Source organism: Stegostoma tigrinum, chromosome 6 (assembly GCF_030684315.1).
Source record: "Stegostoma tigrinum isolate sSteTig4 chromosome 6, sSteTig4.hap1, whole genome shotgun sequence".
NCBI classification, from domain to species: Eukaryota; Metazoa; Chordata; class Chondrichthyes; order Orectolobiformes; family Stegostomatidae; genus Stegostoma; species Stegostoma tigrinum.
This window is the reverse complement of record NC_081359.1, coordinates 104761629-104788890: the sequence shown is the minus strand read 5'-3', so window position 1 is coordinate 104788890 and position 27262 is coordinate 104761629. Positions and strand designations below refer to the sequence as shown.

The following is a 27262-nucleotide window of genomic DNA, read 5'->3' as shown; positions in this document are numbered from 1 at the left end:
CACCAAACCTCTGAAGAGCAGCACACCCCAGGCCTACCTCCCTACCCTGTCCCCGTAACTCGCATTTCCCATGGCCAATCCACCTAACCTGCATATGGTAGAACTCAGAAGTGTTTGCTTGTTCGCTTCCATCCAGTTTGATCCTGTGATAAGCATTCAAATTCATTTTGTCTCCATCGCTAAGGCCAACTCAGTAGCTTTGCTTTGTCTCTGACTGCTCTACAGATGAGATGTTGCTGAAACCATGAATTATGCTTAGAGTCATGATCATAGACTCATACACCCCAGAACAGGCCCTTCAGCCCAATGAGTCTGCACTAGTCATCACTAGTCATCACTAGTCACACTTCCTGCACTAGATCCACAACATTGAATATTATGGTATTTCAAGTGCTCATCCAAGCACTTTTTAGAGTTGGGAGGTTTCTGGCCTCAATTACCACCCCCAAGGCAATGCATTCCAGATTTCCACCACCCTCTGATTTTCCTCAAAAACCCTCAAAATCTCCTGCCCTTCACCTTAAAATTATGCCACTCCTTTTGTTATTGACCCATCAACTAAGGAGCAACTGCTGCTTCTTATTTACCCTGCCCATGCCTCTCATAATCTTATAAACTCTATCTGGTCCCTCCCTCAACCTTGACGGCTCAAACGAAAACAACTTGAGCTTATCCAGCCTCTCATTATAATGAAACTGTTCCAATCTAGGCAATATTCTGGTCAATGTCCTCTGCACCTTTTCCACTGCAGTCATATCCTTCCTATAGCATGATGACCAGAACTGGACACGGTACTCCAGCTGTGGTCAACTCTAAAGTCCCGTATACCTCCAACATAACCTCCCTGCTCTTATAATCTATGTTGCCTTCAGACTCAACATTGATATTCCCTTCCTGACTAGCCTCCAAAAGCCTGCCCCCATGAATTTGAGTTCCCCAGAAACTCTGCTGCTTGTATTTTCGCTCTTATGGGATTCTGTGTTGGCTCTGATCAGCTTGACTTTAAAATTCCCACTCTTTAAAATTTTATTCAGACTCCCCTGCCATCTCTCCATATCACTAAACTCCTGAAGCTCCACTCAAATATCTGCTCTACCCTGACATCTTGTGTATCTTAGCATTGTTAAAAATTCATTCAAAGAATATGGCTAGGCCAGCATTTATTGCCTATCCCTAACTACACTTGAACTGATTGACTTGCTAGACTGTAGGCCAGATCTTTAGAATTCTCTCCCTAAAATTGCTGTTCTCTCCCTTTCTATTTTATGAAGCTCCCGCAGGATAACACCTTTGATCTAGGTTTAGTTATCCATGCTAAAGTGGCTGTGGGCAAAATTTTTCCAGATGCCCATTTTACAGAGCATATTGGGATATTTTGTTGAGGCACTATACAGATGCAAGTTGTCATTATTAAAATAAAAATGAAGCCCTAGCTATCTATGTTTGTGTTCTTATACATAACCTTTGGAGTTAACACCCTCCATTAGTTTTCCTGCCATACTGTTTCCCTGTCAACTACACAGTGGGTATTAATTTGCTTTCTAATTTGATTTGATTTGATTTATTATTGTCTCGCGTACCTGGGTAGAGTGAAAAGTTTTATTTTGTGTGCAGTATTGGCAGATTATGCCGTACAAAGTGCATGAGGGTAATAGAACAGAGGGAGGATCACAATGTTATAGCTGCACAAGTCATGAGATCAGCATTAAATTTAAAATTTGAGAAGTCTATTCAGAAGTCTAATAGCAGGGAAGAAACTGTTCTGGAATTTATTAGTACGTGTGTTTAAGCTTTTGTTCCGTTCAACATATCTACTGTTTCGGAGTTTCAAAGTTCAGTTGCTGTCAATGGGAACTGAAAGAACTGCGGATGATGTAAATCAGGAACAGAAACAGAAGTTGCTGGAAAAGCTCAGCAGGTCTGGCGGCATCTGTGAAGAGAAAATCAGAGTTAACATTTCAAGTCGAAATTCAGAGGTCCTGACGAATGGTCACTGGACCCGATATGTTAACTCTGATTTTTTTCTGTACAAATGCTTTCAGATCTGCTGAGATTTTCCGGCAACTTCTGTTTTTGTTGCTGTTACTGGGGGTTAGATTGACTCATGGGAGTCAATGGAGTCTTCTTGAAAATCAGCACTTTAACTCCAGCAAAGTGTATTTTGATATGAGATAGTAGGAAATGCTGATGCTGGAGAATCTGAGATAACACGGTGTAGAGCTGGATGAACACAGCAGGCCAAGCAGCATCAGAGGAGCAGGAAAGCTGCCGTTTTGGGTGGAGACCCTGCTTCAGAAATCAGAAATTCTGAAGAAGGGTCTAGGCCCAGAACATCAGCTTTCCTGCTCCTCTGATGCTGCTTGGCCTGCTGTGTTCTTCCAGCACTACACCGTGTTACCTCTATATTGTGATACATTTTGCTTTGTTGCTAGTGCAGTGGTCAAGCATCCTATAGCCTCAATTACTAGTGCATTCCAGGTATATGCTTTCATGGACCAAGAGAGCAATGAGAAGAGATTTTTAGCTGCACCTCACTATTCCAGTCCAGTATTTCAGCATCTCCGTCAGCGTAATTCGATTGTTCAATTTAATTGGATTGCGATTTTTCAACAATATTGGACTGTCAGCCCTTGCCTTTTGGGATTACTTATTTGTTTGTCATATTTAAGCTACATCCATAAGATTTTGTAAGGGCATCTCTGACATCGAATAGTTCTTTAGTGCTTTCAGGCTGTGACCCTGAGGGAAATGAAAGACATCTCAAGTCTATATCTGATCTTCCCTGTGTAAGATTTCCATTCAGGCCATTTGATATGATTGCTTGTCCATTCAAAACTGAATTCTTCTGATTTAATTCCAAACCTTCACTATCGCCCTGCCAGCCTTTCCTATTTGTCTCTGTTTTACTAGAGTGTGATTCATTCTTTCTAATACCTCCCACGTTCCAAGTAACAGTTGTACAATGCTCACTTTATTCGCTGCCCATTTTCATCACACCAAATCTGAGATGCATTGTTCGAAACCATTCTTGGTCAAGATCTTAGAACTCTTCATTTGTTTAAGCGTCAGCTACGGCTCAAGTAGTTGCATGTGGTCCTTGCTCTAGAGTTTAGGGAATGTCATCCAAGTGGCCGTTGTGGACCAACACTAAGATGCTGCTTTTCAGGCAAAATGTTAAATCAAGGCCCTGTCTTCTCTCTTAGCGATAGATTGTCCAGCACAAAATTGAAGGCGATTCTTCAAGTTGTCCTGGGCCAATGTTTATCCGTGTACCAGCATTATCATGGAAAAAAAGACATTTCCTTGTCAATTATCATGTTGCTACCTGTGGGAACGTGTTATGTAGAATATTGGGATCACCATTTGACACATTACAAATAGAAGCACACTTCAATATATGGAATGTGATTTGAATTGTTCAAAGGTTGTAAATGGCGTTGTGTAAATACCAGCTTTTCTGCTTTCCCTAATCTTCTGTTTTTAAGATGCACGTTCAGCATTACCTAACCACCATCACTTAATTCATACGGTCTTCTCCCCTATTTCTCCCAGCCTTAGTCATGACCTTTACCATGGTCCTTTATAATGCCCAGCAATAAGGGTCATCATGATGTCGCACACCATAAGTCTTCATGATGCCCTACATCATTAATCTTCATGATACTCCACGCTATGAGCCTTCATGATCTCTTCACACCCTGGGTCTTCATAATGCCCCAAACCATGAGTCTTCATGACACTGTATTCCATGGGTCTTCCTGATGCTCTCACACCTTGGATTGAGTCCAAGGTTTCTGAACATTGTGTGTGTATGGTCTCGACTACTCATCTTGATCGAGGCAGCCAAAAAAAAGATTAAAGCCGCCACTATTTTGTTAAGTCGAATGGAAATGGAGAAGGGAAGGGTGAAATAGTAACATCATTTCCAGAACATTGACAATTCACTGAAAGCCCTAACCTCTCATTCCTGTGTACATTTAGAACGAGTTAAGTGGGGAGCACCAATTCCATCCTTCTTAAAGAAATTTCCATTCAAAAACCAGACTACTTTAAATGTTGGCAAATGTTGGGAGATCCATGTATTCACCACTAGTTATTTTTAACAGGTCAAACTAACCTTTGTTCTTAACTAGATACTGTCAGGCTGTTTTACACTTCCATTGATAGTGTGGCTGTGTGATGGGTAGCGCTCCTACTGCAGATTTCTGTCTGTGCTGTGGTTGATCATTTTAACTAGAAGGATCATTGTTTGATAAACATGGATGTTTAGAGAAATCCTTGACTTTTTTTTCTTGTGCTTTTAAATTTCTTAATGCTCAATTGTCTTTTTTTTTGGAAAAGAATTTTGTGCTGAAAAAGACCAATTCTTGTTGTTGAACTTCTTGACCTTTGGTCCATTTTGTTACCTCCTATTTTTGCGATTAAACTATTGTTTTACAATGTCTAAGCCTCACAGCAGCCCAGGCTTCTATGATAATACTTTAACATACTGAGAATTTTTTTTCCAGAAGACTTTTTTTTCTTTCTCTTTGAATAATTGTTCACTTTTTTGGCAAAACGCCTTTGCTGTTTTTTTGAATTCTCTTTTTCCCTTTGTTCTCCTCATCTTTTTTCTTGAACCTAGGAGCCAACACAAAGAAACACGCTGATGATATAACCAGTAATCATGGTGATGAAGATGAAGGTATTTTTTTTGTGCTCGACCCCCTCCCCACACACACACCCCCCGATGCATGAGAACCAGCCTTTTGAAGTCTTCCAAACCATTTTTTTTCTTTCTTTCTTTAAGTAAGCCATGCACCTTCCGTGTGCATCCTGAGGGTTTTCTTTTTCCTCTTTTTCTTCATCTTGAATGCTGACTTGCTTCACAGAATGAATTTCCATTGACTGGGAGAGCTAGGGGTCAGAGGACTGAGGTGGAGGGGTGAGTGTTGTTGTGGGGAAAATGGCGGGGGGGGGTATAATTGAATTGGACTTCTTTACATCAGATGGTACGCTGTGCCTCCCCAGGGATTCCCCCCACCCCACCCCACCCCTTTCAGACACTTGACCTTAGTCTGTGGTGGGCTTTAAGACCCCTGCCCCACCCTCTTGTGGTGGTACCTCACCGCTCAGAGCTTGGACAAGAAGTGCCAATGGGCCAACTTGCTATTTGGGACACATGGTTTGCCCCTTCGCCAGTGTTTGGCAAATGTCTCATTTCCAGAAAGGTGTCACCCACGTAGAGGGGACCCTTGGCCAAGGGAGATGTTTCCCCTCCTTAGTTTGAGATGTTAATGGCAGACGCACCCCTTATGGACATCCTGCAGCTTTCCCAGGTTACAGTCGGGTGGAGAATGTGATGGTGGGAGGTGGGGCTCAGGCCTGGCATCATCCTGGTCTGTGGCCTCAGCCCCGTCCACACTGAGCAGCAGATTTATCAGTTGAGTCACATGGGGTAGACCTCTGTGGGATGTGGTTTCCCGTGTCCTCCGCCCACTGAATTGAGGCCTGTGGTGGTCCAGTTTTTCAATTACTCCATTCATTACCACAGAAAGACATGGATCAAATCTCAGCAGAAGCGATGTTTAATGCATGAACAAAACCTTGATCTTCCACATGTTAGAAAGTGCAGCATTCCGACTTATTGGAAGAATGGTCAGGGATTGTTTCACGTTCCATCAAAATTTAGTGGCATGTACATAGCCCTGACCATATTAGCTCATAAAGAATGCTGTGGATCCATTGAGCATTAGCAGATTGATCCTAATTCTGTTAAACCCACCACGTATCATCACAAAAGGTGTGTGCGTGTGTGTGCGAGGGAATGTTTGTGTGACTGTGAGAGGGAGAGTGTGTGTGAGAGAGCATGTTTGTGTGTGTGAGAGAGAGAAAGTGTGTGTGTGTGTGTGTGTGTGTGTGTTTGTGTGCGTGCGCGCATGAGTGTATGCCAAATAGTGTGTGTTACGTACGTTTGTGTGTGTAGGCGTAGATTTTCCTGTGTTAAAGTAAATATATGTCTCTGTAAGTGTAAGAGAATGCCTATGTGTGCAAGAGTATGTTTGTGTAAGTATATATCTGTGTGTGTAAGAGTATGCCTGTGTGTAAGTGTATATTTGTGTGTGTATAATTGTATATCTGTGTGTAAGTGTATACTTGTGCGTATAAGTGTATATCTGTGTGTGTAAGAGTATACCTGTGTGTGTGTGTATTTGTGTGCGTATAAGTGTATATCTGTGTGTGTAAGAGTATACCTGTGTGTGTGTGTAGTTGTGTGCGTATAAGTGTATATCTGTGTGTGTAAGAGTATGCCTGTGTGTGTGTGTAGTTGTGTGCGTATAAGTGTATATCTGTGTGTGTAAGAGTATACCTGTGTGTGTGTGTAGTTGTGTGCGTATAAGTGTATATCTATGTGTGTAAGAGTATACCTGTGTGTGTGTGTATTTGTGTGCGTATAAGTGTATATCTGTGTGTGTAAGAGTATACCTGTGTGTGTGTGTGTATTTGTGTGCGTATAAGTGTATATCTATGTGTGTAAGAGTATACCTGTGTGTGTGTGTATTTGTGTGCGTATAAGTGTATATCTATGTGTGTAAGAGTATACCTGTGTGTGTGTGTATTTGTGTGCGTATAAGTGTATATCTATGTGTGTAAGAGTATACCTGTGTGTGTGTGTATTTGTGTGCGTATAAGTGTATATCTATGTGTGTAAGAGTACGCCTGTGTGTGAGTGCTGCTGTAGCAGTGTATATCGGTCTGTGTGTGTTCGAACGTCTAAGAGCATCCCTGTTTGTGTCTGTACAAGAGTGTGTCTGTGTGCTGATGTGCTTTTACATTGTGTATGCACGCCTGTGTTTTGATGACTCTATGTATCTGACGACGAACCTATTTATTTCCTTACAGATATCCATGACAATGGTCCCAAACCAGTAATGGTGTATATTCATGGAGGCTCCTACATGGAAAGCACTGGCAACTTAATTGATGGAAGCATCCTGGCAAGTTATGGAAATGTTATTGTTGTCACACTCAACTACAGGCTCGGGGTTTTAGGTGAGTCACTGGGTCAGTTTCAATACTTTGTGAATGATGGAGCTGATAATGTGTGGCCTTTGGATGACTGTTTATTACCACGGTAGGGTTTGACTCGTTAGACGCCTACAACTCCAACAAACTTTGGCTTCCCCTGCCAAGACAAATCAAGTTCCCAGTCCAACATGGTTCCACTGTTCACCCTTGTGGCTGTGAACACAGGGTGTGCTGGCACTCATTCAGGGTTGGAAAACTGATTCCTGGGCACCTGCCAACACCATTTAGCAGTCACCTGCTGCGAGGAATGCCCTGTTCATTCATTCTTCTCATGAGAAGCCACTTTAGCAGCTGTGTTGACCAACGTAGATGAGATGGGGGGACGCTGAACAGATCCAGTGTCTTTAAATGTATTCCTCTATCCCACGATACTGCAGACAGGTGTTTTTAATTTTCTGCCATGCCAATGCCCTGCCTTCAGAACATTGAGTGGGTGAGAACAAATCAGTTTCTCCAGTTGGGATGGGCAGTTGCGGTGTGATGATGTTTTGTTTTGGTTTCAGTGATGTAACACATGTTTCTCCTGTTTGAGGAGTCCTAAACCAGGGGATCATCATAGTTTAAATAAAAAGAGGGGGGATGCCACTCAGATCTGAGATAAGGAGAATGTTCTTTACTCAGAGGATTGCGAACCTTTGGAACTCACTATGACTGAGGGCTATGTGGTGCAGCCTTTGAATGTCTCATTGTCAATGGCATACAGGGCTATCAGAATGTGGTGAGTAAAAGGCATTGGAGTGTTTGATCAGCTCCGATCATTCTGATTGGCACAGCAGGCTGGATGGGCTGAACGATCTGTGCTTGTTTCTATGTTTCCGTGTTTTTTTTCTGTTTGCCTGTTTCAGATTTCTGAAAAATGCAAATATGTTGTCAAAACTTTAAATCACGCATTCACTGGGACATGTGCAAGAATTTTGATTTAATTTAACTTTTTGTTGTCACATGTTCCAAAATACTGTGAAAAGTGTTGTTTTACTTACTCTACGGGCAGATCATACCATACAAAGTGCATCAGGGTAGCAGAGCAGAGTGCAGAATACAGTGTTATAGTTGCAGAGAAGGTGCAGAGTGAGAGATCAACATGAGCATTTGAGATGTCTGTTCAAAGGTCTGTCAGCAGCAGGGAAGAAGCTGTTCTTAAATCTGTTTGTAAGTGTATTCAAACTTTTATATCTTCTGCTCAACAGAAGAAAGTGTAAGCAGGGTGGATGGAACCTATGAGGGAGCAAGCTATCCTAGATCTAGTCCTGTGTAATGAGACAGGAATAATTAATGATCTCACAGTTAGGGATCCTCTCGAAAGGAGCGATCACAGTATGGTCGAATTTAAAATACAAATGGAGCGTGAGAAGGTTAAATCCAGTGCCTATGTCCTGTGTTTAAACAAAAGAGATGATGAAGGAATGAGGAAGGAGTTAACTAAGGTAGAATGGGAGCAAAAACTTAATGGTGGGTCAATTGAAGAACAGCGGAGGACTTTCAAAACAATGTTTCACAGTGCTCAGCAGAAGCATATTCCAGTGATAAGGAAAAAAACTGTAGGAAAAGAGACAGCCAGCCGTGGATGTCTAAGGAAATAAAGGAAAATATCTGATTGAAAAAAAAACACATACAAAAAAGCAAAGAGTATTGGGAAACTAGTAGACTGCGAAATTTTTAAAGGCCAACAGAAAGCCACAAAAAAAAGTTATAAAGAAAAGTAGGAAGTCGCTTCAACTGCTTCACTGGGCAGGGAATTCCAGAGATTCACAACCCTCTGGGTGAAGAAGTTCCTCCTGACCTCAGTCCCACATCTGCTTCCCTTTATTTTGAGGCAATGCCCTCGAGTCCTAGTTTCACCTGCTCGCGGAGACAACCTCCCTGCCTCCCCCTATCTATTCCCTTCATAATCTTATATGTTGGTTAAACATTGGTCCTTTAGAGGATAAGAAGGCCAATTTAATAACTGGGAATGAGAAAACAGCCGAGATATTAAACAAGATAATAAAATGTGAGGCTGGATGAACACAGCAGGCCAAGCAGCATCTCAGGAGCACAAAAGCTGACGTTTCGGGCCTAGACCCTTCATCAGAGAGGGGGATGGGGGGAGGGAACTGGAATAAATAGGGAGAGAGGGGGAGGCGGACCGAAGATGGAGAGTAAAGAAGATAGGTGGAGAAGGTGTGGGTGGGGAGGTAGGGAGGGGATAGGTCAGTCCAGGGAAGACGGACAGGTCAAGGAGGTGGGATGAGGTTAGTAGGTAGCTGGGGGTGCGGCTTGGGGTGGGAGGAAGGGATGGGTGAGAGGAAGAACCGGTTAGGGAGGCAGAGACAGGTTGGACTGGTTTTGGGATGCAGTGGGTGGGGGGGAAGAGCTGGGCTGGTTGTGTGGTGCAGTGGGGGGAGGGGATGAACTGGGCTGGTTTAGGGATGCAGTGGGGGAAGGGGAGATTTTGAAACTGGTGAAGTCCACATTGATATCATATGGCTGCAGGGTTCCCAGGCGGAATATGAGTTGCTGTTCCTGCAACCTTCGGGTGGCATCATTGTGGCAGTGCAGGAGGCCCATGATGGACATGTCATCAAGAGAATGGGAGGGGGAGTGGAAATGGTTTGCGACTGGGAGGTGCAGTTGTTTGTTGCGAACTGAGCGGAGGTGTTCTGCAAAGCGGTCCCCAAGCCTCCGCTTGGTTTCCCCAATGTAGAGAAAGCCGCACCGGGTACAGTGGATGCAGTATACCACATTGGCAGATGTGCAGGTGAACCTCTGCTTAATGTGGAATGTCATCTTGGGGCCTGGGATGGGGGTGAGGGAGGAGGTGTGGGGACAAGTGTAGCATTTCCTGCGGTTGCAGGGGAAGGTGCCGGGTGTGGTGGGGTTGGAGGGCAGTGTGGAGCGAACAAGGGAGTCACGGAGAGAGTGGTCTCTCCGGAAAGCAGACAGGGGTGGGGATGGAAAAATGTCTTGGGTGGTGGGGTCGGATTGTAAATGGCGGAAGTGTCGGAGGATAATGCGTTGTATCCGGAGGTTGGTAGGGTGGTGTGTGAGAACGAGGGGGATCCTCTTGGGGCGGTTGTGGCGGGGGCGGGGTGTGAGGGATGTGTCGCGGGAAATGCGGGAGACGCGGTCAAGGGCGTTCTCAATCACCGTGGGGGGGAAGTTGCGGTCCTTAAAGAACTTGGACATCTGGGATGTGCGGGAGTGGAATGTCTTATCGTGGGAGCAGATGCGGCGGAGGCGGAGGAATTGGGAATAGGGGATGGAATTTTTGCAGGAGGGTGGGTGGGAGGAGGTGTATTCTAGGTAGCTGTGGGAGTCGGTGGGCTTGAAATGGACATCAGTTACAAGCTGGTTGCCTGAGATGGAGACTGAGAGGTCCAGGAAGGTGAGGGATGTGCTGGAGATGGCCCAGGTGAACTGAAGGTTGGGGTGGAAGGTGTTGGTGAAGTGGATGAACTGTTCGAGCTCCTCTGGGGAGCAAGAGGCGGCGCCGATACAGTCATCAATGTACCGGAGGAAGAGGTGGGGTTTGGGGCCTGTGTAGGTGCGGAAGATGGACTGTTCCACGTAACCTACAAAGAGGCAGGCATAGCTGGGGCCCATGCGGGTGCCCATGGCCACCCCCTTAGTCTGTAGGAAGTGGGAGGAGTCAAAAGAGAAGTTGTTGAGTGTGAGGACGAGTTCCGCTAGGCGGATGAGAGTGTCGGTGGAGGGGGCCTGGTCGGGCCTGCGGGACAGGAAGAAGCGGAGGGCCTTGAGGCCATCTCCATGCGGAATGCAGGTGTACAGGGACTGGACGTCCATGGTGAACATGAGGTGTTGGGGGCCAGGGAATTGGAAGTCCTGGAGGAGGTGGAGGGCGTGGGTGGTGTCACGGACATAGGTGGGGAGTTCCTGGACCAAGGGGGCGAAAATGGAGTCCAGATAGGTGGAGATGAGTTCGGTGGGGCAGGAGCAGGCTGAGACGATGGGTCGACCAGGGCAGGCAGGTTTGTGGATTTTGGGAAGGAGATAGAAACGGGCCGTGCGGGGTTGGGGAACAATGAGGTTGGAGGCTGTGGGTGGGAGGTCCCCTGAGGTGATGAGGTCATGAATGGCGTTGGAGATGATGGTTTGGTGCTCGGGTGTGGGGTCATGATCGAGGAGGCGGTAGGAGATGGTGTCGGAGAGTTGGCGTCTGGCCTCGGCGATGTAGAGGTCAGTACGCCATACTACCACTGCGCCACCCTTGTCTGCGGGTTTGATGGTGAGGTTGGGGTTAGAGCGGAGGGAGCGGAGGGCTGCCCGTTCTGCGGGGGAGAGGTTGGAGTGGGTGAGAGGGGTGGAGAGGTTGAGGCGGTTAATGTCTCGACGGCAGTTGGAGATGAAGAGGTCGAGGGAGGGTAGGAGGCCTGGGGGTGGTGTCCAGGAGGAGGACTTGTGTTGGAAGCGGGTGAAGGGGTCAGTGGAAGGAGGGTTGGGTTCCCGGTTGAAGAAGTAGGCATGCAGGCGAAGACGGCGGAAAAACTGCTCTGTGTCCGACCGTGACTGGTATTCGTTGATGTGTGGTTGTAGGGGGACAAAGGTGAGCCCCTTGCTCAGGACTGACCGTTCGTCCTCAGTCAGTGGGAGGTCTGGGGGGATGGTGAAGAGGTTCGCTCCACACTGCCCTCCAACCCCACCACACCCGGCACCTTCCCCTGCAACCGCAGGAAATGCTACACTTGTCCCCACACCTCCTCCCTCACCCCCATCCCAGGCCCCAAGATGACATTCCACATTAAGCAGAGGTTCACCTGCACATCTGCCAATGTGGTATACTGCATCCACTGTACCCGGTGCGGCTTTCTCTACATTGGGGAAACCAAGCGGAGGCTTGGGGACCGCTTTGCAGAACACCTCCGCTCAGTTCGCAACAAACAACTGCACCTCCCAGTCGCAAACCATTTCCACTCCCCCTCCCATTCTCTTGATGACATGTCCATCATGGGCCTCCTGCACTGCCACAATGATGCCACCCGAAGGTTGCAGGAACAGCAACTCATATTCCGCCTGGGAACCCTGCAGCCATATGGTATCAATGTGGACTTCACCAGTTTCAAAATCTCCCCTTCCCCCACTGCATCCCTAAACCAGCCCAGTTCATCCCCTCCCCCCACTGCACCACACAACCAGCCCAGCTCTTCCCCCCCACCCACTGCATCCCAAAACCAGTCCAACCTGTCTCTGCCTCCCTAACCGGTTCTTCCTCTCACCCATCCCTTCCTCCCACCCCAAGCCGCACCCCCAGCTACCTACTAACCTCATCCCACCTCCTTGACCTGTCCGTCTTCCCTGGACTGACCTATCCCCTCCCTACCTCCCCACCCACACCTTCTCCACCTATCTTCTTTACTCTCCATCTTCGGTCCGCCTCCCCCTCTCTCCCTATTTATTCCAGTTCCCTCCCCCCATCCCCCTCTCTGATGAAGGGTCTAGGCCCGAAACGTCAGCTTTTGTGCTCCTGAGATGCTGCTTGGCCTGCTGTGTTCATCCAGCCTCACATTTTATTATCTTGGAATCTCCAGCATCTGCAGTTCCCATTATCCGAGATATTAAACAGTTATTTTGTGTCAGTCTTCATAGTGGAAGTCACAAATAACATGCTGAAAACTAATAGCAAGAACACCCAGCATGGGTTCATGAAGGATAGGTCATGTTTAACTAATTTGGTGAAATTCTTTGAGGACATTACGTGCATGGTGGACAATGGGGAACCTGTGGATGTGGTATATCTGGATTTCTAGAAGGTAATTGACAAGCTACCACACCAAGGCTGCTACCGAAGATAAAGTTACTAAGATAAAGGTATTACAGGTAATGTATTGGCATGGATAGAGGATTGGTTGACCACTAGAAAGCAAAGAGTAGGGTTAAGTGGGTGTTCTTCTGGTTGGCGGTCAGTGGCTAGTAGAGTGCCTCAGGGATCAGTGTTGAGACCTCAATTGTTCACAATTAACATAGATGATTTGGAGTTGGGGACTAAGTGTGGTGTGTCAAAATTCAGAGTTGAGAGGGTAGGGTTATGAGGAGAGACTGAGTAGACTGGGATTATACTCATTGTAATTCAGAAGAATGAGGGGAGATCTTACAGAAATATATAAGATTATGAAGGGAATAGATAGGGGGAGGCAGGGAGGTTGTCTCCGCGAGCAGGTGAAACTAGGACTCGAGGGCATCGCCTCAAAATAAAGGGAAGCAGATGTAGCACTGAGGTCAGGAGGAACTTCTTCACCCAAAGCGTTGCGAATCTGTGGAATTCCCTGCCCAGTGAAGCAGTTGAAGCTACTTCGCTGAATGTGTTTAAGGCAAGGCTAGATACATTTTTGAACAATAAAGGAATTAAGGGTTATGGTGAGTGGGTGGGTAAGTGGAGCTGAGTCTCAAAGATCAGCCATGATCTTATTAAATGGTGGGGCAGCCTCGAGGGGCCAGATGGCCTACTCCTGCTCGTAGTTCTTATGTTCTTATGTTCTTGTGTCTTTGATGATGTTGGTTGCTTTCCCAAGGCAGTGGGAGGTATAGATGGGGGTCAATGGTGGAAGGCTGCTTTGCCTGATGGACTGGGCTGTGTTCACAACTCTGTAATTTCTTGCTGTCTTGGGAAAAGCAGTTGCCATATTACATTGTGAGGCACTCAGATAGGATGCTTTCTATGGTGCATCTACAAAAATTAGAGGTCTTGTGGATATGCTCAATTTCCTTAGCCTCCTGGGGAAGTAGAGATGTTGTTGTGATTTTTTTCAGCTGTAGTGCTGATATGGGTGCATCAGGACATATCGTTGGTGATCATCAAGCTCAGGATCCTGACTCTCTTGACCACCTCCACCTCAGCATCATTGATGTAGACAGGGGTTGCTCTTCGCCATGCTTCCTGAAGTCAATGACCAGCCCTTTTGTTTTGTTGACATTGATAAAGAATGCCAACTATCAAATGATTATGACAATTTACCCTGCAGGAGAAATGGATGCTGATTAGTTGGCAACTCAATTTTGTTTGTGAAAGAGTCAGGGAACTATTGGATTCCGAAAAACTCCTGGAAAAAAATCCTGAATAAAAAGGCACAAGGTTTGACCATATTCCTTTCATATTCAGAGGTTGGGTCTTTGTGAATGAATTCATGTTGCTTCTAGTAAGCTCAATTGAGCTGTGTTCTGAGCTTGGCTTGCCAACCAGTCAACACCCTTTTGTTCTGTTGCATAAATCGTCGTGAATGTTTGCAATTTGGCATTCTTGCATTTGTCCTGACAAGAGCAAGATGAAAAGCTTTGAGCTGTCACTCTTTTCAGCAGTATTCAAATTGGAGAAAATGGGGTAACATTTTCTCCAGGAAGAAAAAGGCAGAATGAACACTAATGGTTGACATTGACTGGTGTAGCAAAACTAATGATAGAAAATCATTAGAAATTCTTTTAGCCTTTCTTCCTTGACCCCGTCCCATTGAGGTCATTTGAAGGAATTCTTCATACTATCCATCAACTCACTCTTTCCTGCACTAAAGCAAATGTACGCTCTGAAAATTCTTACAAATATGTGGTGTGTCAGTACCAAATAACCATTTCCGATGAAGGGTCTAGGCCTGAAACATCAGCCTTCCTGCTCCTATGATGCTGTTTGGCCTGCTGTGTTCATCCAGCTCTACACCTTGTTATCTCTTAAACTCACCACACTGCTTTTTTTAAATCTAAATTCTCTGACTTGAGCTGAAAAAGGATATTCTTAGATGCAGAGACAAGCCAATTGGAGTTTGTCAAGCGTGGCTTGAGGAGAATCTGAAAAACCACTGAAATACTGAATAGCAACATGATGTGAAAGGAAGGCTGGCTGTGATCTACTCATCTCCAAGAAAACATGTTCCAAAATTGAAAGAGTACAGTCTCACAAGCAGAGAATATGAAACCTTCTGGTCTTTCTGTACACTGACAAACAAAACAATTCCATAAAGAGCCACCTTCTGTATCCTATTCCAAGAAAACCAGAAGCACTTTTATTTTTTGACTGGGTGGGAGAAAAAAGACTATGTCTCTAAATCAAAAGCTCTATGCTCAAGCTCCAGGACCCGAGGCCACAGAAGATCCATTCATACCGTGGGCAAACAGGTTGATTGCCAAATTGCAAATCTCTCCAGTGCACCAATGTCAGGTGGTAAGAGTGGGAGAGCCTCCTAGTCAGGAATACTTCATTCACAGCCACGGCATCTAACAAAAAAGGCTGGTGTCCAGTTCTAGAATAAATTAACAGCGGAAGCAGAGATAAGTGCATCCTTTCATTGCCTTGTGCATCACTAGAAACAGGAAAGCCTCAAAGTCTATATTTTTCCCATGATACTGAGGCATTGCCAGATACAATGAGCTCAGACAAATTCTAATGTATCCCAGTGTGTCTTTGAGGAATTGTACATGTGAATTATCATGACCAAAGGAAAGATGTTAGAACTAGACAGAGGTGGTGGCAATAAAAGGTCATTTTAATCATTTTACATTTCCTCTCAGATGAACGTTGACTGTGGCTTCATCGGCTAAAATATGTTTATGGTTAATTGTCTACTCCTGGCTGAAGGGGTCACATCATCACGTGCTCACTCCCAGCAATGCTCCTTCCATATCACCTCCTTTCAAAATCCACAAGACGGAGCTAAAATGACTTCATTTGAAAAAATATTCACTTGTGGGATCCAAGCACTGGGGCTGGGCCAGCATTTACTGCCTGTCCCTAGTTGCCCTTGAGAAGGTGCCGTTGAGCTGCTTTCTTGAGTCCCAGTGCTGTAGGTAGCAATGCTGTAAAGGGGTGAATGCTAGGATTTTGACCCAGCGGCACTGAAGGTATGGTGATATGTTTCCAAATCAGGATATGGATTGGTCAATTCTTCTGGTGGTGCCCCTTCTCTTAGCTGTTGAGTCAAGGATGGATGGGCATATTGCATGTCACCAATGTCACTATTGTGATATACCACACAGTGGAGCTTGGCTTTTGCTGGGAAGACTCAGAAAGCATTTGGCTGTAGAATAGAAAATCCTGATGGATAAGAGCAGCTTTGATTTTAGATCTCAGAACCAGCTCATGCTTGGTTTGAGTTTTGATTAACTTTGATGAGTCCCTACCTTTGATTGTCATCTATAATAGGGCTTTGTAACTACCTGCAGGCTGAAGTATGAAAGAAGCATGTCACAATCCTGATCATCAGTGTCTTGGTGCATGAAGGAGTTGATGTTGGATGATTTATGTTGGTTTTTTATGCCTGCGCAGATCATAGTTTAATTCCTACGTGCGTGTTTCTCTCCGCTTTCAGTGATATGCTGTGCAGCTCTCAATGAAAGAGAAAGAAATTTATCTGTGTTGAAATTGAAGTGCCATTGTCCTTCACTTGATGTGGCTTTGCACGGGATCATAAGAAATAAAAACCACAAACAGGATAAGGCCTTTTGGCCCTTTGAACCTATTCTGTCATGCGGTAATGCCAGGGCAACCTGGCTTGGCTGGATGGTTGAGTTGTGGATCATGGGATCATGCCATGGCCATAGACTGTTAGCACTTTCAGGGTGATACTGGAGCTTCCAGGGCTGTTGGAGACTTACTCCAGCCCAACTTTATACCTAGAGGTCAATGATGGAACCTTGAGTTAAATCAGACAAGCGAGAAAGCTGGAGGTAACCTCTAACCTTCATGTGAGTGTCCAATAGATACAAAAGGACATGGAGGAGGACATTTAGCCTCTCAAGCTTGATCCTCCAATCTTTGAGATCATCAACAGTCTATGACCTAACTTCAAACTGAAAATTTTACCCAAATCTCCTAAACATATTTGGCTAAAGAATATTTTCATCTGAGATAACAGGGTGTAGAGCTGGATGAACTCAGCAGGCCAAGCAGCATCTTAGGAGCAGGATAGCTACACCTTGTTATCTCAGATTCTCCAGCATCTGCAGTTCCTACTATCTCTGAAATAATATTTTCATCTCTAATGTAAGATGAATAATGTATCCACCATTGATTGTTGGATTAGAAAAGAATTGTAAACTTCTTACCATCCTTTGTAAAGAAAATGTTCCCAATTGTATTCCTGAAAAGTCTGGCTCTAATATTTTGTCTATACCCCCCTCCAAAACTCATGATTAGTGAACATAGTTTTTCACAATATATCCTCACTGTTTGCCTTAATGTCTTGATAACTTTGATGGATTCACTTCTAAATTTTCCAACTACTGGGGCATTCAAGGCTATTGTTCACAAAGTATGGATATTGATCTCGTAAAACTCTGTCGTACTCTGTTCTCACCAATGTAGCTTTTCTAAGGTGTGGTGTCTGAAATTTCGCTAAGTCTGATCTAACCAGTATGTTGTCTGGTTGAATGCATCTGTGTGGAGTTGGGTTAATTCACAACTCCACACCAAAATATTCTTTTGTGAAATGTGCTTTCAAATGTGCAGGCTAGGCGGATTGGCCACACTAAATTATCCGTACTGCTCAGGGATGTGTAGCTTAGGTGGGATATGGGAGTATGGGTCTTGGGAGGTGCTGGGGGGTGCTCTGAGGGTCAGTCTGGGCTTGTTGGGCCTAAGGGCCTGTTTCCATTCTGTAGGGATTCCATGATATTCTGTGAACCAAAGTCTGAGCGATAAATTGGAGGGTCAGGTGCATGGTGAAATAGCAACAAGATTGCCTTATGAGGAGTGTCTTATGAGGAGATGATGAGTAAGCTGGGCCTGTACTGAATTAGGGAGATTGAGAGGCAAACTTATTGAAACATACAAGATTCCTAGGGATGTGATAATGGGAACTGCAGATGCTGGAGAATCCAAGATAATGAAATGTGAGGCTGGATGAACACAGCAGGCCCAGCAGCATCTCAGGAGCACAAAAGCTGACGTTTCGGGCGTGTCTAGACCCGAAACGTCAGCTTTTGTGCTCCTGAGATGCTGCTGGGCCTGCTGTGTTCATCCAGCCTCACATTTCATTATCTAAGATTCCTAGGGAGTTGGCACTGTGGATGTGGAGAGGTTTTTCCTGTTGTGGAACAGTCTAGGATTAGATTCCCTACAGTGCAGAAAGAGGCCATTTAGCCCACTGAGTCAGTACTGACACTTCAAACAGCATCCCAATCAGACCCTTACCCTATACATAACCCCACATTTACCTTGGCTAATCCACCTAATCTGCATATCCTTGGACACTGCGGGGGCAGTGTAGCAAGGCCAATCCGCCTAAGCTGCACGTCTTTGGACTATGGAAGGAAACCAGAGCACCCAGAGGAAACCTATGCAGACACGGGGAGAATGTGCAAACTCCACACAGATCCAATCAAACCTGTGTCCTTGGCACTGTGAGGAGACAGTGCTAACCTCTGAGCCACAGTGCCAACCATTTGACTTCAGGACTAGAGGGCATAATCTCAGAATAAGGATTTTCAATAGCGTTCCGAAGGAATTTCTTCTTTCAGAGAAGAGTGAATTTGTGAAATTCTTTATCACAGAAAGCTGACGAGGCTGGGTCATTAAATATATTCAAGACTGTTTAATAGGAATTTATTTAACTGCCTAAAATAGGGAGGAATCTGAGGAATGATATTTTTAATGAACTTGTTCAGATATGTTTTGACAAATATCTAAGGCAGGTGAGGCTTAAAAACTGCATCTCCTGGTTCAGAGGTAGAGATACTATCACGGTGCCACCAGAGCCTAAAATACAGAGAATGTATTAGATCTAAGCTGATTACATTCCACCTGGGGCTTGGATCCACAATCCCTGGTTTAGGAGGCCAGTGCCTTATCCCTTAGGCCACTGGGGGCATTAGCAATGGAATCATTGAATCATAGAATCTCAACAATGTGGAAAGAGGCCATTCAGCCCATCAAGTCTGCTCTTGCAGTCAATGCTGACCTCACCCAGACCCTCACCCAATCCCTGTAACTCCACATTTCCCATGGCTAATCCACTTAGCCTGCATGTAGAACATAGCACATAGAACGAGGCTTTTGAATAGCTGAAGCATCCCTCTATTAATGAAAGCTAACACACCATATGCCTTCTTAACAACTCTATCTATCTGGGTGGTAGCTTTCAGGGAACTGTGGACATTAATGTCGAACATAGAACATGGAACCTAAGGGTTTAGGGCAAAAGTTCGGCACAACATCGTGGGCCAAAGGGCCTGTACTGTGCTGTACTGTTCTATGTTCTGTGTTCGAAACCTAAGGTTTATCTAACCTCCATCTCTACCTTATACTATCATCCATATATCTATCTAATAGCCGCTTAAATGCCCCTAATGAGGCAAAATCCACTATCCTCTTCGGCAATGCATTCCATGCCCCGACCACTCTCCGAATAAAGAATCTACCTCTGACGTCTCCTCTATATCTACCTCCATACACTTTAAACCTATGCCCCCTCGTAACAGCTACCTTCACCCTAGGAAAAAGTCTCTGGCTGTCCACTCTATCTATACCTCTGATCATTTTGTACACCTCTATCAATACTTTGTCAATCTAAAGAGAAAAGCCCTAGCTCTCTCAACATTTCCTTGTAAGACCTTCCCTCCATTCCAGGCAACATCCTGGTAAATCTCCTCTGCAACTTTTCCAACACTTCCACATCTTTACTATAATGTGACGATCAGAGCTGGACATAATACTCCAGATGTGGACGAACCAGGCTTTTGGATAGCTGCAGCATAACTTCACAGCTCTTGAACTCAATCCCTCTATTAATGAAAACTAACACACCATACGCCTTCTCAACAACTCTATCCACCTGGTTGGCAGCTTTCAGGGAACTGTGGACATGAACGCCATGATCCTTTTGCTCCTCCACGTTGCCAAGAATCTTTCTGTTAACCCTGTATTCTGCTTTCAAGTTTGTCCTTCCAAAATGAATCACCTCACATCTTTCAGGGTTAAACTCCATCTGCCACTTCTCAGCCCAGCTCTGCATCCTTTCAATGTCCCTTTGTAACCTAGAACAGTCCTCCACCCTGTCCACAACTCGACCCACCTTCGTATCATCTGTGAATTTACTAATCCACCCTTCCAACCCTACATCCAAATCATTTACAAAAATCACAAACAGAAGAGGGCCCAGAACAGATCCTTGTTCTACTCGTAACTGAGCGCTGAGCATATCCCTGGACACTGTGGAGGAATTTAGTGTGGCCGATCCACCTAAACTACATATTTTTCCATTCGGTGTCAATCAGGCTCATTAACAAGCCAATGAATACACAACATCCCTGCGCCCATCACAGTCCAACCCCGGGTCAGCCATTGAATAGGGGCCAGACAACTTTATCCCTCATCCAGTAGGCTGCCTTGTAAACTGTGATGGTTTATTTTTTAATGCACCCCCCTCCCAGTTGAGTGAGGGAGGTGACCTTCATAACTCTCAAGCACTCTGTGCCCGATCAAGGTGGAACAGACATAGTCGGTACTGCCCAATGACAACCATTGCTCGTCCTTGCTGAGACCCTTCACTGTGACCTCTATCCTGCCCTCTTTCACCTTTGGCCTGCTGTCACCCAGTGATACCGGGGCTGCACATGGGTGCTAGTGCCTCAGCTCCCAGTGGCACTGCTGCCAACACTGAAGCTGCCAGCCTCTGTGTTGGCTCTGGGCAGATACCACAGGGTACTTCAGCCATAAAATGGCTATCAGTCGGAGAAGTGATAACATCGGAGGACTAGTCAATCCAGAACACCTGGTTAATGGTCTGGGCACATTCACTCAAATCTCCAACACAACAGCTGGTAGAATTAGAGTCTGATTAAAAAGCAAATCTGAAATTAGATTGGATATCCAATCCTCGCACGACTGTGGTTACACAAAGGTTAGTTTTAGGTATACAAAACATTGTTTTAAGAAATGAAAGGAAAGACGATTACAAATTCATTCAAACCTGTTTCCTGAAACTTCTGGCTTTGATGAATAAGGCAAATGGGCAGATGTCATCTCATGTTAAGGCAGGAATTGGTCACACCATGTTTACATGGAGATTCAATCTGGTCCTGGTTATGAAATTGGAAGCAAATACCATGATGTCCCTTTGTTAATTGTTCTTTCCAAAAAAATGTCTAGCTCACTGATGCCCTTTAGTGAAGGAAACTGCTGTCCTTACTCAACCTAGTCTGGTGACTCCAGGCCCATAGCAATGCGATTGGCTCTTTACTCTTAGGGATCCTCAAGAAATGTTGGCCTAACCAGTGATGCCCATACCTCATGTAAAAATTACAATGCAAAATTCTCACAGGGCACAGGACTCTGTCAGACCTCCCCCTCAAATTTGTAAAAATCTTGGGTGAGCTGCTTTTGCAGAATGCCAGGATGGAGACAGTGAGTTGAATGTCTTCCTTCTGACAATTCCATAATTTTACGATTGTGTGTTTTTGTTCAAAAGTAGTGGCTATTAGTCTAATATTTAATGTTGATGATAAGAAAGCCACCTGACTTAGTGCAATGGGGAGCCAGTGGCCTTGTGGTATTATCGTTGAGCTATTTGGGATGGCGTGGAGGCTTAGTGATTAGCACGGATGTCTTCCAGAGCCAAGGATCCAAGTTGAATTCCAGCCTTGTGTGACTGTTTGTGTGGAGATTGCATATTCTCCCTGTGTCTGCATGGGTTTCCTCTGGGTGTCCTGGATTCCTCTCACAGCCCAAAGATGTGCACATTAGGTGATTAGACATGGGAAGTGCAGGTTTACAAGAATGGGGTGGGTGTGGGTGGGATGCTTTTTGCAGGGTTCGTGTGGACTCGATGAGCCAAAAGGCCTGCTTCCACACTGTGAGGATTCTATTTATCCAGAGAACCTGGTAATGCTCTGAGGACCTGGGTTCAAATCCTATAATGGCAGATGGTGGAATCAATACAAAATCTGGAATTAAGACTGTAATGATGGCCATGAATACATTGTTGGAAAAACCCAGCTGGCTGACTAATCCCTTTTAGGGAAGGAACCTGCCATCCTTATATGGTCTGGCCCTACGTGTGACTCCAGACCCACAGCAATGTTGTTGACTCTCAACTGCCCTCTGGGCAATTTGGGATGGATGGGTAATAAATGCTGGTCTTGTTAAATGAACAAGAAGAAAAATAATACTTAGTGCGGACAAGCATATGGACGTACATGAAATAGTGTAGGTTAGATTGGCTTAAGGTTGGTATGACAGGTCAGCACAACATCGAAGGCCGAAGGGCCTGTACTGTGCTGTAATGTTCTATGTTCTATGTTCTATGTTCTATGTTCTAGTGCAATGGCACTGCATTTGACTGCTCACTATTTGGGAAGTTCTGTGTTTCTCCATTCAGTCAAAAGCGCAGAAGGGAAACCACACAAAATCTGCCAAAGGACAGCACCTCATAGTGCAAGTCCCAGTCTGTACAACCTTTACATTGAGACAAATGGTTTGAAACGTGGCTCAGCATAGCTTCACTTGATTCACATCACATATTGTTTCCGTCACAGAGGGATGACATTTTTTCCATGTCTGTGCTTGAATGGAACTCAGATCCCCGAGGATAAGAGCAAGCGTTTCAGTTCACTGCACTGTACAAGTCATCTTCAGTCAATGACAGGGACACAGTTTCCACTGTAGCAGTTCAGTCACAGTGCGTGGAACTGATCTCATGTCAAATGTTGTCTGAATCCTATCTGGTCCATGTCTGAAAAAAAAGGAAATAATTGGGTCATCTTACAATGACTGCAAAAGTATTCAATGTGGCAAGGTTTCTGGGACAAGAACTTCATTGAAAAGTCTAAAGGTCACAGTACAGGACATTCCCGGGGGAATCAGTGACCTTGGATTCTAAGGTTAAAGTATTCATCTATCCTTAAATAAAACACTCAATAGGCTCCAGTTACAGTATTTGTTCATCACTAATCATATAGACCCCTTCAAATGGATGGTAAGGTCTGAGGGATTGCAGAGGAGTTTTACCAAAATAGTTCCAAAGATGTGGAAATTCAGTCAAGTGTTTTGTGTGTGTGTGTGTGTGTGTGTGTGTGTGTGTGTGTGTGTGTGTGTGTGTGTGTGTGTGTGCGCGTGTGTGTGCATGTGTGTGCGTGTGTGCGAGCGTGTGTGTGTGTGTGTGTGTATGTGCGTGTGTGTGTGTGTGTGTGTGTGCGCGCACGTGTGTGTGTGTGTGTGCGCGAGCGCGTGTGTAGTTGTGTGTGTAAGTGTGTAGTTGTGTGCGTGTCTGTGTGTGAGTATGTGTAAGTGTGTGTGTGTGTGAGAGTGTGTGTACATGTGTCTCTGTGTGTGTGTACGTGTGTGAGTGTGTGTGAGCATGAATGTGTTGTGAGTGTGTGTGAGCATATGTGCGTGTGTTTGTGTGTGTGTGTGTGAGAGAGAGAATGAGTGTGTGTGTGTGTGTGAGAGAGAGTGTATGTGAGTGCGGGTGTGCATGTGTGTGTGAGTGTGTAAGTGTGTGTGTGCGTTTGTGTGTGTGAGTATGTGTAAGTGTGTGTGTGAGAGAGTGTGTGTAAGTGTGCCTGTGTGTGCATGAGTGTGTGTGTAGGCGTGTATGTGTGTGAGCATGAGTGTGTGTGTGTGTTTGTGTGTGAGAGAGGGAGAGAGAATGAGTGTGTTGTGTGAGTGTGTGTGTGTGTATGTGTGTGTGTGCACATGAGAGAGTGAATGTGTGTGTAAGTGTGTGTTATAGAGCGAGTCTGAGTGAGTGTGTCTGTGTGTAAGTGTGTGTATGTGTATGTGTGGGTATGTGTAAGTGTGTGTGAGAGAGTATGTGTAAGTGTGTGGATGTGTCTGTGTGTGTGTGCGTATGTGTAAGTGTGTATGAGTGCATGTTTGTCTATGTGTGCGAGTATGTGTCTGTGTGTATGAGTATGTGTAAGTGTGTGTGTGTGGGGGTGTTTGTGTTTGTGTATATTTGTGTGTAAGTGTGTGCATGTGTGCGTGAGTGTGTGTGTCTGTGTGAGAGAGAGTGTGTATGTGTGCATGTCTGTGTGTGTGTGCGTAAGTGTGTGTGCCTGTGTGCGTGTATATGTGTGTCTGGGTGTGTGAGAGTGTATCTGTGTCAGAGAGATAGTATGTGTGTGTGTGTGTGTGTGTGTGTGTGTGTGTGTGTGTGTGTGTGTGTGTGTGTCAGAGAACATGGGAACTTCAGATGCTGAAGAATCCGAGATAACAAAGTGTGGGGCTGGATGAACACAGCAGGCCAAGCAGCATCTTAGGAGCACAAAAGCTGACGTTTTGGGCCTAGACCCTTCATCAGAAAAGGGGGATGGGGAGAGGGTTCTGAAATAAACAGGGAGAGACGGGGAGGCGGCCCAAAGATGGACAGAGGAGAAGGTAGGTGGAGGGGAGAGTACAGGTGGGGAGGTAGGGAGGGGATAGGTCAGTCCGTGGAGGACGGACAGGTCAAGGGAGTGGGATGAGGTTAGTAGGTAGGAAATGGAGGTGCGGCTTGAGGTGGAAGGAGGGGATAGGTGAGAGGAAGAACAGGTTAGGGAGGCAGGGACGAGCTGGGCTGGCTTTGGGATGCAGTGGGGGAAGGGGAGATTTTGAAGCTTGTGAAGTCCACATTGATACCATTGGGCTGCAGGGTTCCCAAGCGGAATATGAGTTGCTGTTCCTGCGACCTTCAGGTGGCATCATTGTGGCACTGCAGGAGGTCCAGGATGGACATGTCGTCTAAGGAATGGGAGGGGGAGTTGAAATGGTTCGTGACTGGGAGGTGCAGTTGTTTATTGCGAACCGAGCGGAGGTGTTCTGCAAAGCGGCCCCCAAGCCTCTGCTTGGTTTCCCTGATAGAGGAGGCCTCAACGGGTACAGTGGATACAGTATACCACATTGGCAGATGTGCAGATGAACATCTGCTTGATGTGGAAAGTCATCTTGGGGCCTGGGATGGGGGTGAGGGAGGTGGTGTGGGGGCAAGTATAGCACTTCCTGCGGTTGCAGGGGAAAGTGCCAGGTGTGGTGGGGTTGAAGGGGAGTGTGGAGTGGACAAGGAGAGAGTGGTCTCTCCGGAAAGCAGATGAGGGTGTGTGCTTGTTGGACTGTCTGTCTGTCTGTTAGTCCCTTGGAATGAGAATTGTTCTTGGTGGAAGTTTGGTAACCAACTTGTTTTGCTGTGTTACACACTTTCCATGATCATCAAGCCGTGAATCTATAGCTTTCACTGCTGTTGCCACCCAAGCTGGGATAAATGGAGACATTGGGGAAGCTGTGGCGACTCCCCTTCGAACAGAGAAGGTGAAAGGGTAATTGGATTGAGGTGTTTAAAATCATGAAGTGTTTTTAAAGACCAGAAGAAATAGGAACAGGAGTAGGCCATTTGGCCGAACAAGCCTGCTCTTACATTCCACAGGATCATGGCTGATCTGTCGTTCCTCACCTCCTCTGTCCTGCCTTTTCCTTGTAACCCTTGATTCCCAACTGATCAAGAATCTATCTGTCACAGTCTTAAATACACACAAGGACTCTGACCCCACAGTTCTCTGTGGCGAGGAGTTCCAAAGACTCTCAACCCTCTGAGAGAAGAAATTCCTCCTCATCTCACGCTCACACACATACTCTCTCTCTCTCACACACACACACACACACACACACACACACACACACGCATAGACACACACACATACACACACACACATACACACACACACACACACACACGCACACACACACAGACACACACACACAGACACACACACGCATAGACACACACAGACACACACACACGCATAGACACACACAGACACGCACACACAGATACACACTCACTAACTCACACACACTAACTCTCACACACAAACATGTGCATGCATACACACTCAGTCTCAAATTGGTGTCTTGTTATCCTGAGACTGTGCCTCTGGTCCTAAATTCTCTCTTGAGAGGTCGAGGAAGTAAAGAGAAATGAGATGTAACAGTAGAAGGGTCAGTAGCCGAAGCTTTATGAGTAGATGAAAAGTCACTGTCCTCCAAATGCTAACTCTACTTTCTTCCTATAGATGCTATCAGACCTGCTGAGTTTCTCCAGCAGTTTCTGTTTCTGATTTAAACATGACTGAGAATCGACAAGAAGCCAAAGGATGGACCCGAGAGAATGTTTTATCTTTAGGCAGATTGTTGCTGTGCTGTGGCATGTTCTGCCTGAAAGCATGACAGAAACACATTCAACAAAAGCTTCGAAAAGTGAATTGTTGAGCGCTTAGGGAAGGTGATAGCTTAGCAGTATTATCGCTAGTAAACCAGGAAGCCAGATAATGTTCTGGGGACCTGGGTTCAAATCCTACCACAGCAGATGGTGGAATGTGAGTTTAATTAAAAATAGCCTGGAAGTAAGTTGAATAATGGTCATGAAACCATTGTTGATGTCAGCAAAAGCCTCTTTGGTTCACTGATGCCCTTCAGGACATCCTTCCCTGGTGTGGACAATATGTGACTCCAGACCCATAGCAATGTGGTCTTATTGGCTGTGAAATTCTTGATTGGGTTTGTTAATCTTGAGGGAAACCTGACTGATGGATATTCACAGAGGATTCAGAGAGTTACCTGACTTCAGGGAAGGACTCCAAATTGGCTAGTCCCAGCCAGAGTACTGTGCACATGTAAATAAATGGGGACGTGGTGATGGGATGCCAGCCTCTGTGCAGTTACCTGAGCGGGAGACTCTTAACTTCCCTTTGGGCAATTAGGAATGGGCTATAAATAATGATGCCCCTATTCTGTGAAACAAATAAAACAAAAACTTGAGAAGTATATGTTCCCACTAGATGTGTTTTCAGCAGGGGATTACATCAGGAGCACTGTGTTCATCAGCTTTATACCCACCCACCAGTTATCCCCCATAATATGGAAGGCAGACAATAAAACTGGCTCTCCACTTACTATTTTAAATAAATAATTGAAGAGCAGTTGAAATTCTTGCCAGGCCATGCCTCAAGATAGTTGGCATATAAGCAAGAATAGGCTGTCAGTTTTTCAATTTCAAATTCTAAAATGTAGAGTAAGAAGAGGAGGATGGTTTATCCTTCAAGGATTTCCCTGTGAACATTGAGGGCAACCAACACAGAGAAAGCTGGAGAAGCTCAGCAGGTCTGGCAATATCCGTGGAGAGAGAAACAGAGTTAATGATTCGAGTCCGATATGACTCTTTTCCATTTCTGAAGCAGAGACATCAGAGCTTGTTTATCCTGTTCTTCTTGCTCCACATTTGTAGCCAGACCTGCTGAGTTTCTCCAG

General features: G+C 45.4%; 1 protein-coding gene across 4 annotated transcripts in view; it reads left to right on the top strand.

The window, feature by feature from the left end:
* The window catches only part of nlgn4xa (neuroligin 4 X-linked a), a 277585-nt gene that overhangs the window by 112103 nt on the left and 138220 nt on the right, over positions 1–27262 (top strand). For 3 of the 4 annotated variants that reach the window (XM_048533141.2, XM_048533143.2, XM_048533142.2), the window contains exons 3-4: positions 4625–4684; positions 6883–7032. In XM_048533141.2, coding sequence (XP_048389098.1) covers positions 4625–4684; positions 6883–7032 — 210 coding nt within the window. The remainder of the gene's footprint in view (positions 1–4624; positions 4685–6882; positions 7033–27262) is intronic. The other variant, XM_048533144.2, reaches the window with a different exon arrangement.